This window comes from Balaenoptera musculus, chromosome 4, assembly GCF_009873245.2.
Source record: "Balaenoptera musculus isolate JJ_BM4_2016_0621 chromosome 4, mBalMus1.pri.v3, whole genome shotgun sequence".
Taxonomy (NCBI): domain Eukaryota; kingdom Metazoa; phylum Chordata; class Mammalia; order Artiodactyla; family Balaenopteridae; genus Balaenoptera; species Balaenoptera musculus.
The window spans coordinates 62,447,645-62,465,867 of NC_045788.1; the positions used below are offsets into that span (position 1 = coordinate 62,447,645).

General features: G+C 35.4%; 1 protein-coding gene across 1 annotated transcript in view; it reads left to right on the forward strand.

Moving 5' to 3' along the window:
- The window catches only part of VPS8 (VPS8 subunit of CORVET complex), a 280,105-nt gene that overhangs the window by 167,036 nt on the left and 94,846 nt on the right, over window positions 1-18,223 (forward strand). Inside the window, exons 38-42 of the mRNA XM_036850709.1 lie at window positions 5,845-5,934; window positions 6,490-6,532; window positions 9,847-9,950; window positions 14,338-14,419; window positions 14,758-14,840. Of these exons, the coding sequence (XP_036706604.1) occupies window positions 5,845-5,934; window positions 6,490-6,532; window positions 9,847-9,950; window positions 14,338-14,419; window positions 14,758-14,840 (402 nt within the window). The remainder of the gene's footprint in view (window positions 1-5,844; window positions 5,935-6,489; window positions 6,533-9,846; window positions 9,951-14,337; window positions 14,420-14,757; window positions 14,841-18,223) is intronic.

Below are 18,223 nucleotides of genomic sequence, written 5' to 3' on the forward strand. Positions count from 1 at the left end.
GAATTCTGTTCTATTCTTTTGGTCATTTGTCTTTCCCTATACCCATGCCACATATTTTAATTAATACAGCTTTAAAATAAGGTTTATTGTTTGGAAGAAGAGTCTTCCTTCCTCATTCTTTTTCTTTAAAATTCTCTGGCTACTCTTGGCCTCTTACTATTTTGCATCAAATTAGGAATCACATTGTCACATTCCTATAAAAATAACATATTCTTCTGGGATTTTGATGAAAAATACATTGAATTTATAGATTAATTCAGGGAGGATTGACATCTTATGGTATGGTCTTCACATTCAGGAACATGGTTGTCTTTTTGAAATGCCTTTTACCCACTTTGGTGAGGTTTTATAACTAAAGTTATAAAATATAATATTTTACATAAGGCTCTTGCACGATTTCCTCAATTTGTTCTTAGATACTTTTTGTTAACATTGTAAAAGGAAATTTAAAAAAAATTTTTATTGGAATATAGTTGATTTCAATGTTGTGTTAGTTTCAGATGTACAGCAAAGTGGTTCAATTATACATATACATGTATTCATTCTTTTTTAGATTCTTTTCTCATATAGGTTATTAATATCACAGAATATTGAGTAGAGTTCCCTGTGTCATACAATAGGCCCTTGTTGGTTATCTGTTTTATGTATAGTAGTGTGTATGTGTTAATCCCAAGCTCCTGATTTATCCCCCTGCACCCCCCCACGTTTCCCCTTTGGTAACCATAAGTTTGTTTTCAAAGTCTGTGAGTCTGTTTCTGTTTTGTAAATAAGTTCATTTGTATCATTTTTTAATTAGACTCCACATATGAGTGACATCGTATGATATTTGTCTTTCTCTGTCTGACTTACTTCACTTAGTATGATAATCTCTAGGTCCACCCATGTTTCTACAAATGGCAGTATTTCATTCTTTTTTATGGCTGAGTAATATTCCATTGTATATATGTATCACATCTTCTTTATCCATTCCTCTATCAATGGACATTTAGATTGCTTCCATGTCTTGGTTATTGTAAATAGCTCTGCAATGAACATTGGGGTGCATGTATCTTTTTAGATTATGGTTTTCTCAGGATATATGCCCAGGAGTGGGATTGCTGGATTATATGGTAGTTCTATTTTTGGTTCTTTAAGGAACTTCCATATTGTTCTCCATAGCAGTTGTACCAATTTACATTCTCACCAACAGTGTAGGAGGGTTCCCTTTTCTCCACACCCTCTCCAGCATTTATTGTTTGTAGACTTTTTGATGATGACCAATCTAAGCTATGTGAGGTGATACCTCATTGTAGTTTTGATTTGCATTTCTCTAATAATTAGTGATGTTGAGCATCCTTTCATGAGCTTTTTTGGCCATCTGTGTGTCTTCTTTGGAGAAATCTCTGTTTAGATCTTCTGCCCATTTTTTGATTGGATTGTTTGTTTTTGCATGAGCTGTTTGTAGGTTTTTAGATTAATCCTTTGTCAGTCACTTTATTTGCAAATATTTTCTCTCATTCTGTGGGTTGTCTTTTTGTTTTGTTTATGGTTTCCTTTGCTGTGCAGAAGCTTTTAAGTTTAATTAGGTCCCATTTGTTTATTTTTGTTTTCATTTCCATCACTCTAGGAGACAGATCCAAAAAAATATTGCTATGATTTATGTCAAAGAGTGTTCTGCCTATGTTTTCCTCTAAGAGTTTTATAGTGTCTGGTCTTACATTTAGGTCTTTGATCCACTTTAAGTTTATTTTTGTGTATGCTGTTAGAGAATGTTCTAATTTCATTCTTTTACATGTAGCTGTCCGGTTTTCCCAGCATCACTTCCTGAAGAGACTGTCTTTTGTCCATTGTATAGTCTAGCCTCCTTTGTTGTAGATTAATTGACCATATGTGCATGGGTTTATTTCTGGGCTTTCTATCCTGTTCCATGGATCTACCATACTGTTTTGATTTCTGTAGTTTTGTACTATAGTCTGAAGTCAGGGACTCTGATTCCTCCAGCTTCGTTTTTCTTTCTCAGTATTGCTTTGGCTCTTTGGGGTCTTTTGTGTTTCCATATAAATTTTATAATTTTTTGTTCTAGTTCTGTGAAAAATGCCATTGGTAATTTGAAAGGGATTGCATTAAATCTGTAGATTGCCTTGGGTAGTATAGTCATTTTGACAATATTGATTCTTTCAATCCAAGAACATGATATATCTTTCCAACTGTTTGTGTCATCTTCAATTTCTTTCATCAGCATCTTATAGTTTTCAGAGTATAGGTCTTTTGACTCCTTAGGTAGGTTTATTCCTAATTATTTTATTCTTTTTGATGTGATAGTAAATGGCATTCTTTCCTTAATTTCTCTTTCTGATCTTTCATTGTTATGTATAAGAATGCAAAAGATTTCCGTGTATTAATTTTGTATCCTGCAACTTTACCAAATTCATTGATGGGTTCCAGTAGTTTTCTGGTTGCATCTTTAGGATTTTCTATGGAGAGTATCATTTCATCTGCAAACAGTGATGGTCTTATTTCTTCTTTTCCAATTTGGATTCTTTTTATTTCTTTTTTCTTCTCTGATTGCTGTGGCTAGGACTTCCAAAACTTGTTGAATAAACAGTGGTTATCCTTGCCTTTTTCCTGCTCTTAGAGGGAACGCTTTCAGCTTTTCACCATTGAGAGTGATGTTAGCTGTGGGGTTTTCATATATGGCCTTTATTATGTTGAGGTAAGTTCCCTCTATGCCCACTTTCTAGAGAGTTTTTTTTATCGTAAATGGGCGTTGAATTTTGTCAAAAGTTTTTTCTGCACCTATTGAGATGATCATATGGTTATTTATTTATTTATTTATTTTTAGCTATGTTGGGTCTTCGTTGCTGCACCGTGGGCTTTCTCTAGTTGTGGTGAGTGAGGGCTACTCTTCGTTGCGGTGCGCTAGCTTCTCATTGTGGTGGCTTCTCTTATTGTGGAGCACGCTAGGTGCATGGGCTTCAGTAGTTGTGGCTCGTGGGCTCAGGCTCAGTAGTTGTGGCACATGGGCTTAGCTGCTCCACGGCATGTGGGGTCTTCCCGGACCAGGGCTCGAAGCCATGTCCTCTGCCTTGGCAGGCGGATTCTTAACCACTGCACCACTAGGGAAGTCCCGATCATATGGTTTTTATTCTTCAGTTTGTTAATGTGGTGTATCACATTGATTAATTTGTGGATACTGAAGAATCCTTGCATCCCTGGGATAAATCCCACTTGATCATAGTGTATGATCCTTTTAATGTATTGTTGGATTCAATTTGCTAGTATTTTCTTGAGTATTTTTGCATCTATGTTCATCAGTGGTATTGGCCTGTAATTTTCTTTTTTTGTGGTATTTTTGTCTGGTTTTGGTATCAGGGTGATAGGGGCCTCATAGAATGAGCTTGGGAGTGTTCCTTCCTCTGCAATATTTTGGAAGAGTTTCAGAAGGATAGGTGTTAATTCTTCTCTAAATGTTTGATGCAATTCACCTGTGAAGCCATTGGGACCTGGACTTCAGTTTGTTGGAAGTTTTTTAATCACTGTTTCAATTTCAGCACTTGTGATTTGTCTGTTCATATTATCTATTTCTTCCTGGTTCAGTCTTGGATGGTTGTATCTTCCTAAGAATTTGTCCATTTCTTCTGGGATATACATTTTATTGGCATATAGTTGTTTGTAATAGTCTCTTATGGTTCTTTGTATTTCACTGGTGTCAGTTTTAGCTTATTTTTCATTATGTTGTTAACTCCTTCTTGTGTATTTTAAATTTCAGTTATTGTATTCTTCAGCTTTGATAATTCTCTTTTATATTTTCTATTTCTTTCTTGCAGTTATCACTGTGTTCATCTATTATTTTCCCATGTTCAGTTAGCATTTTATTACTAATGCTTTGAACTCTTTTCAAGTAAATTATTTATCACTTTTTTTATTTGTTTCCCACCCCCTTAATGAATTTACCTTTTTCTTTCATCTGAAACATATTCCTCTCTTTTTATATCTTGTTTGACATTCTCTGTTTTTCTGTGTGAGATTATGTGAAACATTTCCATATCCCAGTCTTGAAGGCATGTCCATATGTGGGAGCATCCCTATGAAGTCTGCTTGTCCCCAGTGGCACTGGTGGAAGAGCTAATTTTAAAGTGAGCATAGGCTGCATCTTTCTCTGTTATGTGCTACAAGGCAGTGTATTGCTGGCATGTAGGGCTAGAGTCACTGCCCTATTAGGGGTGGTGCCAAGGCCTAAGGGTCTGGAGCAGGATCTCTGAGAGAGTTGGGCTTCTTCCCAGTGTTATGGTGGTGTTCGCCACGGTTGGGGATATGGCTGGGACCTAAGGGCTTGGGGCTGCACTTCTAAACTTGTTCCACTTCTTCCCTGGTATGCACGCATTGGGGAGAGGCAGGGTCAGGGCCAGAGCAGTAGGAACCACACTAGTAAGCTGGTTCCACTTCTACCTTTGTGCAGTTGTACCAGCAGTGGCAGTCTCCACCGTAGCTGGAGGCAGGACGAGGGCCTGAGTTGATTCCACTCCTTCCCTAGTGCTTGCACGTATTTGTGTGCAGGCAGTGACAGTCTCTGATGTGGCTGGAGGAAGGGTTATAGTCCAAGCAGCCTCTGCTCCCTCCCAAGCATAGGCATGCGTGCTAGTACCTGCAGTGGCTCTCTCTGCTCTGGCTAGATGTAGGGCCATGGTGTGAGGTGGCTCCACTCCCTCCATGTTTACTCAGGCTCATTAGAAATGAAATTTCTAAAAGGAAATTTTTTGAAATGACTTTTTTAAATTGGTTACTGCTAGTGTATGTTATTAATTTTTGTTCATTGTTTTATATCTAGCAACCAGCCTGAATTATTTTTTCGTTCAAATATTTTCTAGATTTTTTTATGACAATAATTTTTTCTGAGAATAATGGTAGTTTTTTTTCTTTCTTGCCAATCTTATACTTTTTTCATTCCCTCATCAGATATCTAGGAGCTCTGGGATATTATTGAACAGAGGCAGTGATAGTATGCATTCTCTCCTTGTTCCTGATTTAAAGGGGGATGTGTCTAACATTTTATGTTAAATATGGTGTTTATTGTAGGATTTTGATAGATAATTTTTATTAAATTAAAAAAGTGCCATTACCAGTTTGAGTTAGAGTGTTTTGTATTGTTTTTATTTTTGTGAAAAATGGGTGCTGCATTTTACTAAATACTTTTTCTGCATTTATTGAGATGATCACGTTTTCCTCCTTTGATCTGTTAACCTATAATATGTTATTTGTGCCTCTCTTTTTTCTTACTCCTAAGAAAGTTTTATTCTATGTTTTTAGTCTTTTCAAAGACTAATTTAGGATTTTCTTTTAAACCTCGCTATCGTTTCTCTGTTGTTTCTTTTCATGACATTCTTTTCTGTACTTATTTTCTTTCTTTTACCTTAGCTTAACTGGCATTTGTTTTTTACTTATTAGAAACTCTTAGTTTATTAATTTTTATTAAGATCCCACAAGCTAATGTATAGAGTTTTCATTGTCATTTTGTTCTAAATATTTTGTGAATAATTACACTTATCAATTTCTGGTGTATATTATTACTATTTATGTATACATGTTACCTTTTGTGCAATGGATATACCTGATTCAGGTGCATAACAACTTTTAAAATAAATAAGTGAAAAAAAAATGAGTGACCTTGGTTCAGTCAGAGTCCCAAATGGGCCACTCTAAGACTAGAAAGTCAAATATTTGCATGTTATACTGTAAAGTAGCATACTACTAGGGTATGAATTCATTATTTATTATCATGGGGTTTTTTTTCATCCTTAATAGGATCTTCTGACTCCACAAACAAGATTTTTGAACAAAAAAGCTTTATCTTTTCTTCTTTCCTAGATTACCCAGAAGTATCAACTTCATGAAGTCACTGCTTATCTATTAGAAAAGAAAGGAGATATTCATGGTGCCTTCTTAATAATGCTAAAGGTAACATTTTACTGTATTTGCTTTGTCATGTTTCTGTCTAGCCCTATACCCATTTATCAATCCATCTTTTTTTCATGAGATAAAATTGACATACAATATTGTGTAAGTTTTTGTCAATCCATCTTAATTTCTTATGTTTCAAAGTAAGCTGCAGACAACAGTACATTTTTTTTGTACATTTTATTTCTAAATATTTTTATCATGCATGTCATGATACACCAGTATCCCACATGATACTAATCCCAAGGCTTAGTAGTTGTGGCTTGCGGACTCTAGAGCACAGGCTCAGTAGTTGTGGCGCACGGGCTTAGTTGCTCCATGGCATGTGGGATCCTCCCGGACCAGGGCTTAAACCCGTGTCCCCTGCATTGGCAGGCGGATTCTTAACCACTGCGCCACCAAGGAAGCCCTGTGTTTTCTATATACACAAAAATTCTCTTCTGAATGGCAGAGATCATTCTTAATAACCTTGTTGTTTCTTGGGGTTTACCTTTAAAATATGATAATTCAGGTATTGGTGGATTAGAAATAAAAAGTGTTCCTTTTACCTCCTAGAGACTACAAAGCAAACTTCAGGAGATAACACATCAAGATGAAAGTAAGTTCGCGAGTGTAATTTACAATTTCTTTTTCCATGGGCCCCATGTTTTAAAAGATATTAAGTGATAAACTGTATTTATTAAGTAATAATCACATTGATCTGCATGTTACTGTTTATTTGACGTTGATCTCAATTTTGGCTTGTTTTCAAGGGCTCATAATAGGAAGTAATATAAACCACTGTGGTTTTGCAATGCTAATTGTCAGTAGAGGTCATTGGACAGAAAATTAGGTACTCTTCACTGGTATTGATTAATTTTTTAGTTATATTCCTGTACTTATGTTTTGGTTATTATAAATGAGGTACATAACTAACATCTAAAAAATTACTATAATGTGCTGAACAACAGCAAAGCAGATCTTCTAATCAGTAAGTAATAATTAGTGTTTCTGTATTGAATTTATATAATTTTAGCAGAAAGCAGTAAAACTTGAAACAGTTTAAAATCTTGAATGGCTTTGTCACAGATAGGTATGTAATTCCTATTATATTCCTTGATACTAAAAAAAAGTTATTTATTTTGTAAAAGTGTGGTAAAATAAACATAACATAAAATTCACCATTTTAACCATTTTTAAGTTTACAGTTCATTGGCAATAAGTACATTCACATCATTGTGCAATAATCACCACCATCCATCTCCAGAACCTTTTCAGCATCCCAAACTGAAACTCTGTACCCATTAGACAATTACTCCTAATTCCCTCCTCCCCACTCAGCCCCTGGTAACCACCATTCTATTTTCTGACTTGATGAATTTGAATTTGATTACTCTATGTATCTCATAAGTGGAATCAAACAGTAATTGTCCTTTTGTGTCTAGCTTATTACACTTAGCATAAAGTCTTCAAGATTTATCCATGTTGTAGCACATGCAGAATTTCATTCATTTCTAAGACTGAATAATATTCTGTTTTATGTATATACTACATTTTGTTTTTCCATTCATTTATCAATGGGCACTTGGTTGCTTCCACCTTTTGACTATTGTGAATAATGCTGCTATGAACATGGGTGTAGAAATATCTTTTTGAGTCCCTGCTTTCAGTTCTTCTCGGTGTATACCCAGAAGTGGGATTACTGAGTTAAATGGTAATTCGATTTTTAATTTTTTGAGGAACCACCATACCGTTTTCCGTAATGGTAATATCATTTCACATTCTCACCAGCAATGCACAAGGCTTCCAAATTCTCCACATCTTCACTATCACTTTTATTTTCTGTTTTCTTGGTAGTAGCCATCCTAATGAGTGTGAGGTAGCATCTCATTGTGGTTTTGATTTGCATTTCCCTAATAATTGGTGATGTTGAACATCTTTTCTTAGACTTATTGGCCATTTCTATATCTTCTTTGGAGAAATGTCTATTCATACCCTTTGTCCACTTTTGAATTGGATTATTTGTTTTCCTATTACTTGACATTTTCAAAATATCCCTCCCAAAGTTCAGAGGAACACTTGATAGGTGATTTTTAGATTGTTTTACCTTTTTAACCCACTAACACATTTCTTGGACCCCTTAGCCCACACATTCCCCTAAACACCTTTACCCTAATTCTCCATAGATTATTTGTTTTTGGAACTTCCATAGCAGTTGGTTGACTTTCTATGTTTAGTCCAACTAAACATTTAATTATTGTTTTTGTGCTTTAGTATATGTTCAGTCAATTTGACTGTTAGATTTGTTGCATTTATGGCATTTTTCAATTTACTGTTATGAGAATAATTTTTATAGACATTACATGAAGGATTGTGGGAAAAGTAAAAAGAATGTTTCCCCCAAATCACTACAGTAATTTGCAGGTGATATGTGTAGGGAAGCCAATTCCTTGAATTCCGATGAAGGTAAATGTCTCAGTAATAGTCTCATAACTGCCATTTACTGTCAGATTCAATTTTGACAGTGTGCTTAGGAGTTTTGAAGGATTTGGTACTTGCACAGCACTGGGCTAGTTTCTGTGGGTGATACACAGATGGCTAAAACACAGTCCTCGCCCAAAGAGCTACAGTCTCTTGAAGGAGACAGATATGTAAGTAAAAACCTCTAGTGCATGTAGAATCAAATACTATAAAAGAGGTACAGTGAGAGTGGCAAAGGGTTGTGGAAAATTGGGGAACTACCTGTAACTGAGATTCTTTTGTGGAAGATGTGACCTTTGAAGTAGTCACGATTGGAATGATGAATAGGAATTTGATAGACAAAAGCAAGGAAAGGGTCTTCTGGGCTGAGGAGAACATGAGCATGGAAGTGCCTGGCTAGTTACCTTGGGGAGGAGGAAATAATCTGGTGATATAAGAGCACTGAGGGTGGGAAGATGCACCAGGATGTTTACTGTGTTTACTTAGGATCAGAGGTTTATTGACATTCTCTTTGTAAAAATTAGAAGTCTTTGATAGTTTTTGTGCGTGAGACTCATATGTTTGGACTTGTGCTTAAGGGAACTGTAGTGACAGTATAAAAGGGAATGAGGAAGGCACGATTTGGAAGTCAAAAGTTAATTTAGAGGCTGCTGCAGTAGTGCAAACAGGGTGATGAAGGGCTCCACTCGGGTAAAGTAGTGGGTATATGAGAGTGTGGAAGTAGAATTAACAAAATTAACAATTTATTTGAATGTACAGGTGAAAGCATCAAAGATGGTGAAGATTTATAAACTGGTTGACTTAAAGGTCATGGTTCTATTAACTTAGTTTGGAAATGTAGGGGAAGGAGCAGATTTGAAGTAAGAAAAATGGGTTGGGTTTTGCACATATAAAGTTCAAAGTGACTGCAGGATGTCCATGTAGAGATAGATGTCCTAGAGCCTGGTGAAAATTCAACGTGCAGGTTATGAAAGGAATAAGGGCTGGAGGTGTATATTTGAAAGTTATTAGCAAGGACATAGGAATTAAAACCAGAAGAGTGGCTGAAATTATTGAAAAAAATGAAAAGAAAAGGGCCTGAGATAGTATCTTGGAGAAATACATACATTTAAGAAATAGAGGAAGAAATGGTAGAGCAAGAAAGATAAAAGATAATCTTTCTATTAACTAATCCACAGACAAATGGTTGGGGATTTTCCATAGCTAAAGCATATTAAAATGCTAAGTATGATGTGCTTTCTACGTCCTAGGAATGTGAGACATTTATATGGAAAACTGTTGCAAAGAACTACCTGCTTTTTATCTACTGAAGTTTGGTATCAGGTCTTTATACATGAATATATCATAGAAAACTAAAAGTATGCAGAGAAAAAATTGTTTAATTTTTTACAGAAGCTTTGAGATTATCAGTAATATATCCTTGAGTGATGTTAACAGTTTTTCTGAATCTAGATACCAAAGAGGATCCCTCACTGAAGAATGTTGAAGAGACCATGGTGGAGACAATTGCCCTTTGCCAGAGAAATTCACATAATTTGAACCAGCAGCAGAGAGAGGTAGGAGAGTGACTACAGAGGCTTTTAAAAATCTGTTCTGGTCTGAAACTAGGAATTAATTCTATTTCCACTGCCCTCTCAGCTACCTGAGTTCAGTGCTCCCAGGAGTATAAGACTCCTAAAGTTATTATGAGGAGTGCCTGTCTGCTTTGTTCTCACAAAAGGCTTTATATTCTTAGATTTGGCTGTGCTGCAAAATTTAGGTGTGTGAATACTAGATGTCCTTGTTCTCTCTGGACTGAGTTTTTGTGTATTCCGTGTAGTGGTACTGTGGATGTGTCGTCCATTTATCATCTATACCATTCCCCGTGGATAAGGTGAGCGTGAAGCACTGGAGGAGAAGCCTCAAGGGATACAGAGAAAGCTGAAAAAGGTCAAGAAGGCTACGGTATAGTAGTTCTCAACCTTGGCCGCACATAAGAGTCACATGGGGAGCTTTGAAAAATCCCAGACTGTACCTGAGATCAATTAAATTAAAGTCTTTGGGGCTGGGCCACAGTCATCAGTATGTTTTAAGGCTTCCCACATGATTCCACTGTGCAGCCAAGGTTGGAACCATGTCTGTAACAGATTCCAGACTGCAAAAAGGGAGAACGCAGAGCTGAAGGAGATATAGTAGAGCACGTGGGGCGGGTGGGAGTTAACAGCAGTGAAGCAGAAACCAAGGGGGCGAGATGCGACTTGACAGCTAAATTGTGCAGTAGTTTTAAGAAGTAAAGTTAGCAGTGTGATATGTATGGCATAACTGCTCCTGCCCCTCCAGGCTCTGGCCTCTGACTTAACACCACCTGGTCTCCTTCCACTGCCTGGGCTTCTGAAATGGGAAACAGGGTAAATTTTTCATATATAGTTTGCCATACATGTTCCAATGAAAATGATAAACTTGGTATGTTTCTGTTCTTATGAGATGGGTAAATTTCTCCTTTATGTTTTTGTCAAGGGTTTTTTTAAGGTCATAAATTTTGAATACGCTTTAGAATATAAATTGTATATAACAAACACATTTATATAATAGATGTGGTTTTTTTATTTAAAAAACTTTTTTGAGTGAAATGATACATACCCATTATTTTTTAAAATTCCGCAATACAGAAAGTTACACAGAGGGATGTTTAAAAAAATTACCCTGTATCCATCTTATCAGCCAGAAATAACTGTCATTATCATTTGGTGAATATCACTCTAGATATTTTTTATCTACCTAGGTTAACATAATTTTAGAAAAATTGAATCAAACAATGCTTGCTTTAAAAATATAGTATTTAATCTCATTTAGGAAGCTTATGTAAAACTGAGGAAATTCTGAAATTCAAATAAATAGTTCTTCAGTACACTATCTCTTAATAAATCTCCCTGAAGTTGAAAAAATCTAAATAACTATAATAGATTAGAAGTATCGTTTATAATTACATTTCGGTTTTTATAATATCTCTGATGTCTGCCCAGTAAGGAAGTTTACGTGAACTCATACACACTTGCTCCAGCCTCCCTTCTCCATCCCTCTGAATTTTAGTTAGTTATGTTATTTTACCTCATTAAGGTTAACAATACATTCTTTTCTGTATCCACAATTCCCATAGTTGTTCAGTCTTTATTTAAATGTATTATGGGCTTTACAACATTCCTTTTGCCCTGATCTTTCCATTCCTAAGTTTTAGTTTTCATTTATCTTTTGGCTAACTGTCTGCATTTGGACATGGTTATATTTTGATAGAAAAACACAAAAGGGTAAAACTATTAAAGCTATGTTTATACATAAATATACATAAATATTTTTCAACCCTTCTGTCTCCTCCCTAACATCTATTTTATATTCTTCCTTCTTCTCATGGAAAATTTAAGGAAAAATGACAATTATGTTTTATAAATAGAGCCATTTAGGCTCACATAAGCTGAAATATGTCCAGATTCACATATATTAATGGTAGAATTAGATATAAAATTCGTGCCTCCAGAACTCTAGGGATTATTCTGACTATATTTGAACTCTTATCTCTTAATCAGAGACAGGACTAAGGCTTCCTTTGATGTGGTGAAAGGGTAATTTATTCTGTATTTTTTTGTCAAAAAATATATCTGAGTTGGAATCTGTCTCTTCCTCTCTTAGACACACACACGTGCCTCTCACACCACTCTGTATTCCACTCCACCCTCCACAACTGGTTTTTGCTTCTTTTCTGAACAACGTTCATAGCAATAATAAAAACATTGCATGTTAGTTTTTATGTAAATACTATTTTTGTGAAAATGCTGAACTGATTTTATGTAATACCAAACATTAATTTTGGGGGATTTTCATGGTTGTTTCCCTTGTTCCTCTTTGCTTTGTTTTTGGTTTGGAGAGAGTGAGAACAAGAGCTATTGCCACCAACCCTAATCTAACTAGAAAATTTGAAGGATCCAAAAGCCTGATAATGAATTGTCTGTAATATCTCTTTCCAAAAGTTTCTTCAGAAGATTTAATGTCATGGAGTATTTCCTTAAAGTTAGACTGCAGGAAGTCGGGTTGTCAGTCCTTTCCCAGGTAGAATCTATACCTGTCCTACTTTGTATGTCCATCTACCCCAGTGTCCAGTGATTACATATAATAAAGAATATGGCTTTGTTATGCACATAATTCCCTGAAAAAGAAAGCTGTTGATTATGTAACATGAGAAAGTAATTCACGTTCAGCTGTGTTGCTCTCAGGGGTTAGAACTGTCATTATCATGGATTGTTATTTTAGCCTGTGGGTTTTTAGAGTTTATCCAAGTTAACATTTTAAGAACCAGCATTAAAGAGCAAGAGAGACAAAATATTTAAAAGGTGTCTACCATGTATTTCAGGTTAATGTGGAGATTTAATTGAAGAAGAACAATTCCTCTATTTAGGGTATGAACACTTCCCATGGCTATTATCTCTGCAGCCATGCTTACCCCAGTCTGCTATTTATAAACCAAGAATAAAGCAACCTTTAAAAAAGGTAATTCTTCTAAAATTTCTGGATTAAATAAGAAAAATTTTAAATCAAATTTCTAAATATAATAAATATAAAAACCAAAAGGTAAAAATGAGGTATACCATATACAGTTAAATTAAAAGACTATAAAAATACATGGAAATAAATGATGTGGTTGTAAAAACAAACTGAAATAGGCAACGAAAACACAAGCTAAGTAAAGCCATCCAAGAATAAAATACAAGATTAAAAATTCATGAGTACTAGATAAAATAAATTAAAATTTCAATAAAATAAAGAATTGCCAGTATACAACATAGTTAAAACCAGTATCTTAAGAACTTGAAGAAATACTGTTAAAAAAAAAAGTACATAAAATCCTGGCCTTAGAAAACCTCAAATGGGGGCAGATAAGGGCTTCCTTGTAGAGCTCTTCGGTGGAAGGTCACCCCGTGGGAAAGTCACCGGACCATTAGCCTGTCCCCTTAACCATGCTTGTCCTGCTCTGTCAATACTGACTTTTTTTTCATGCCTCTTGGATGTTTGCAGGAATAGGTTTCTCCCAAGATACTGGGTGAAATAAGGCCTTTGTAAATCATTACCCAACAGGAAAATATGCTTGAAATTTTAAAATGTATTAGTTTGATTTTGGATGATGAAGATTTTTCCTAAGGCTTAGGAAGAACACATATGATGCACATATGGCAGTGTATAATCACTGGCAAATTACTCAACTTCTCTAAGCTTCAGCATCTTATCTCCAGTAAAGATAATGCTTACTGTATAAGGTTATCATGAGATTGAAACAACAAAATGTATGTAAAGCATTTAATACAGTGCCCTACGTAATAGGAATAAATAAATGTTAGATCTGTTCATTTATGTCATGATGTGGTTGGAAATGTTAATTGAAATAATGTTAACTTCCACTTCTTAGTCTGTGATGACTGAGGAAATAACAAAATAATGCTTGATACAGGAGAAAACTTTGGAGAACTGTATTTATTTATCTTGCTTGACCTAGCTGATGAGAAATGGGGGGAGGGTGGTTGTGGGAGAGTTCTTTATTCCCTTCTGCAGTACATAGGGCTGTTTAGACTGTGTCAGTGAAACATTTAAGAACGTAGCCTGAGGCTCTGCTCTGGCTCCTTTGAACCTACCCTTTTCTGAGACACAGAAGATTTGCAGTTCCAAGGTCTAGACTTACTTAACTTCAGCTTCCTTATTTTCCCAAGGCACATGGTAAAGATATCTGTTCTGGCTGTGGTCTTTGCTTTTTTACTGTCTTTTCTCTTCCCAGTCAAGTGTTCCATCTTTTCTTTTTCTAATTTTTACCAACAAATGTATGTGAGAAGTACATTTCAATCTGTGAAACACTAAGCTGATGTTAGTTGTTCTTAAAAACAACAGAGTACTTTTGTTTTCCTTTGTTTTCCTCTGCCATTATAGGCACTCTGGTTTCCATTACTGGAGGCAATGATGGCACCTCAGAAGCTGTCTAGTTCAGCTGCGCCTCATCTGCACTCTGAAGGTAAGGTCATAGCGTCCACGTATACTGTCCCCCAATTTCTATCTGCTGATGATTGTCATTTTGATACCTTCTCCCAGCATCGTATTTTTATTATTTTCCTTAACGAAATCATACTGTAGTGTTGATCTCATTTTTTCATGTTCACTGCTTTCTGTGGCACCAGTTATATCATTTGTCTTGGATAATAGTAGCTTTACAACTTACCAGCAGTTAACTTTAAAATATCAAACTGGCCTTGGTTAGCCAAGTTTCTAGGAAGTTGTATTCCTATGACTTACAGGAAAAACAAAAAACACTTATTTTAAACTAACCTTAATATTGACATTTTATTATAACAGCTCTGAAATCTTTGACCATGCAAGTTCTAAACAACATGGCAGCATTTATTGCCCTTCCATCAATCTTGCAAAGAATCTTACAGGTGAGTTGAAAGGGGGAAAATTCAGCGTTGATCAATTTTAACTAATATTTTAGTTATGTATAAATAATAGCAAATTGGGCTAATGTGTAAGTGGATCTCAAGCATAATGCAGCTTATTTTTGGCATTAACGAAATATCTAACTTACAACTCTCATCCTTGAATCTTTCCTAGCACTCCAGTGATGTGGGTTTGCCTGGCACACACTTGCAACCTTCAGTTAGGGGGTGCAGGCTTCAGTTCACTGTGACCTTTGGATTCAGATACACAAGCTTCCTTTTGGTGTGCTAACTGGGAGAGAATTACCATTGTTTCCAGCTGATTATACTTTTTAGATCAAAAAGAGAAACGTAAAAATTATGTTAATATAGACATTTCTTAATCTTGTTATTTAGGGTTTCTAGCTCATCCTAAAACTTTCTGTCCAAAGCTCATCTCCTACTATAGATTCTAGCTGGCTTTGTGTCCAAAGCCTTTGTAGGAAACATCATTCCAGCCTGTTTTCTTCAGCAAAAAGGCCCGAACCTTTCCAACCTCATCAAAAGGAGAACACTAAAAATATGCTAAGATATATTTTTAGGAAAATCTGTGAACGTTCTTGGGTAAACAGCAGGAATTATCCTTAGAATCCATTTTGTCTTCCCTTACTTTATGCAGGATAGAGACACACCAAAAAAAAAAAAAAAAAAAAATGTCAAACAGTAATATGATGCCATTGATCTTCATAATTTTCAAATGATTTTTATCCAGTCAAGAATGTCCCTCTCAGCTCTCTTTTAAGACTCTCCAAGCTTTCCTTCCAATCTGGTATGAAGCAGCTGGACCTTTGCTGATAAAGACTACTGCGTCCAGCAGTCTCTCACCACGTTGTACGTTATCCTTTAGAATGTATCTTCACACGTGTCATTTCATTGATCCTTATCATGAATTGAATAATAATTTAGTACAGACTACTTTTCTTATATCTATTCTAAAATATATTAGTCATAAGGTTTTTAATCATATATAAAGTAATATCTCCATAAGACAGGAATACTTTAATTTACCAGGTAAATTAGAAAAAAATGAAATCCTAAAGCCAAAAGTGTCTTCCCTCTCATTGTACGCATTTAGCTTTATTTTGAGCTTTAAGCACACTTTGATACATAAACTATAATAAATATTAATTGATTTTTTTCCTTGGCATAAGCATATGATGTTTTAAAAAAAATGTATTTCAAGACTCATATCCTTGAAGGCTTTTGATATTTGAAAGTCTTAACTTTATTTTTGTGTTATACTGGCATTCACTATAATTGTGTTCTTATCGTTTTCCACCTTCAGTGGTTGTTAACTCACACTAATAAGGAGAGTATGCTGATTCTTAAATTCCTTATTTGCATGTTTGTGATCACTGTAATGATAACTCTACCTTATATTTGTATAGAGATTTTTATTTTTTCAAGTTGCTTTCACAGATAATGCTAATTTAAGCTCATTCCCATTATATCATGTAAGTTCCTTCATTTGTTTCAGTCCCTGGTCTTTTGAGGAGTTAATTATTAATTGGTTTATATATTGTATGTTACCCTGTTTGGTTATTATCTGTGTAGATGAAAGAAAGGCACAGTTCTTGCCCTAAAAGGCCTGTTTTAAGGGAGACAAGAAAGTATCTGATATAACTATTCACACGGCTCTAAAGAGCAAGTAATGTTGGCTACCTTAAGGATTACCTTCTCTGAACCCCAGGTAGGGTAATTGCTACTTCTGCATCTGTACACTTTTAGTCCACATGATTATAGCAGGAGCAGCCAGGTGAAAGCATGACCCTGCCTCTTGACTCTATCTGATTGACTCAGGGTGGGCAGCTGGCCTAAGAGGGGCCAATCAGTGTCCTTTCCAGGAAATTTTAGAACTGAATTGAAAAGATGAATAGTTTATCTTCAGTTCTCTGGATTATATAAGGTACAAAGTTCAGGAGCTGATAGTGACTACCTTTCCATCATATGAACTGAAATAGTAAAAAGTTAATCTGCAGAGAAAAGAACAATGAAGCAGACACACAAAGAGGAGAATAGACAAGATGCATGGAGAAGAGAGAAGATAACAAGGAGAGGATTCAAGACACTAGGAAAGGAGACAACATGGAGAGAAAATACTGATGGCATCTGAGTCCCTCATTGTAGTTCTTAAGGCTTACCTGTATTCCTTTGCTTGGATCCTTAAACACCCCAGTACCTTTACAGTTATTATCTTTTTTGAATAAGTTAGAATGAGCTAGGTTTCTGAATTTATATATATATATATCTATCTCCAGAGGAGTACCAATAAAAGTATATATATGAAACAGACTGTGGAAAGATTTCCTGGAGGAGGAGATGTCTGAACTGAATTTTACAGAGCCTAAAGGAATCAGGGGTAAAAAACAGATAGGACTATTCTAAGCAGAGTGAACTATATGTACAAAGAATTTGAGGTAAAACATGTTACATCTGGGGAGTTGCAAGTGTTTAAATATTCTTGGAACATAGGACAAGAATAAAGGTGAGTCACAGAGCTGAAATTTGAGAGGCAGAGACTCTGTCCTTAATTGCTTTGTAAGCCATGGTAAGGACTTTGGATTTTATTTTAAATTCAGTAAATTCTCATTAAAGGATTTTAACCAGAGGAATGATGGAATGAGGTTTCTTTTTAGAAAGATGGCTCGGCCTGTGTTATATAGGATGAATTGGAAGGGATCAAAACTGAAGGCATAGAAATACCCAGAATGTAATAGATACCTAAAGTTTGTTAAATGAGTTACATAGACTGGATAGGAGAAGACGGACTTGGAAATTACTTAGCTGATAGAATCTACTTAACTTTTTGACTGACTGGATGTAGGGGAACACAATCACTAGGTAAACCTGTGATTTCAGTTTCATGTGGCTAACAGTGAGCAGTGGGGGAACACAAGACTGGACTTTATAGGAAGAGGTAAGAAGTGGAGAGGAAGATTTGGAAGTCATCAGCATAGAAGTGGTAGTTAAATTATTGAAACTAGGTGAACTTTAGCATAAAATGGAGTTCTAGGAAACATTCAAGAGTCAGGTTGTTTACCTATTTTTATTTCCCATTAGAACATAAGGACCCTGAGAGATGAAACTATACTTTGGCTAGTACTCTATCACCATCACTTAACCCAGAGGCACCTGGCCATATAATAGGTACTCAGACTTTGTTATAAGCAGAAACTAACACACCATTGTAAAGGAATTATACTCCAATAAAGATGTTTAAAAAAAAAAAGTTAAACACAGAGTTAAAAAAAATTGTTTTGGCTATTCTGGGCCTTTTTCATTTCCATATAAATATTAAAATAGTCTTTCAATCTCTACAAAACAACCTGGTGCTATTTTGATGGTTA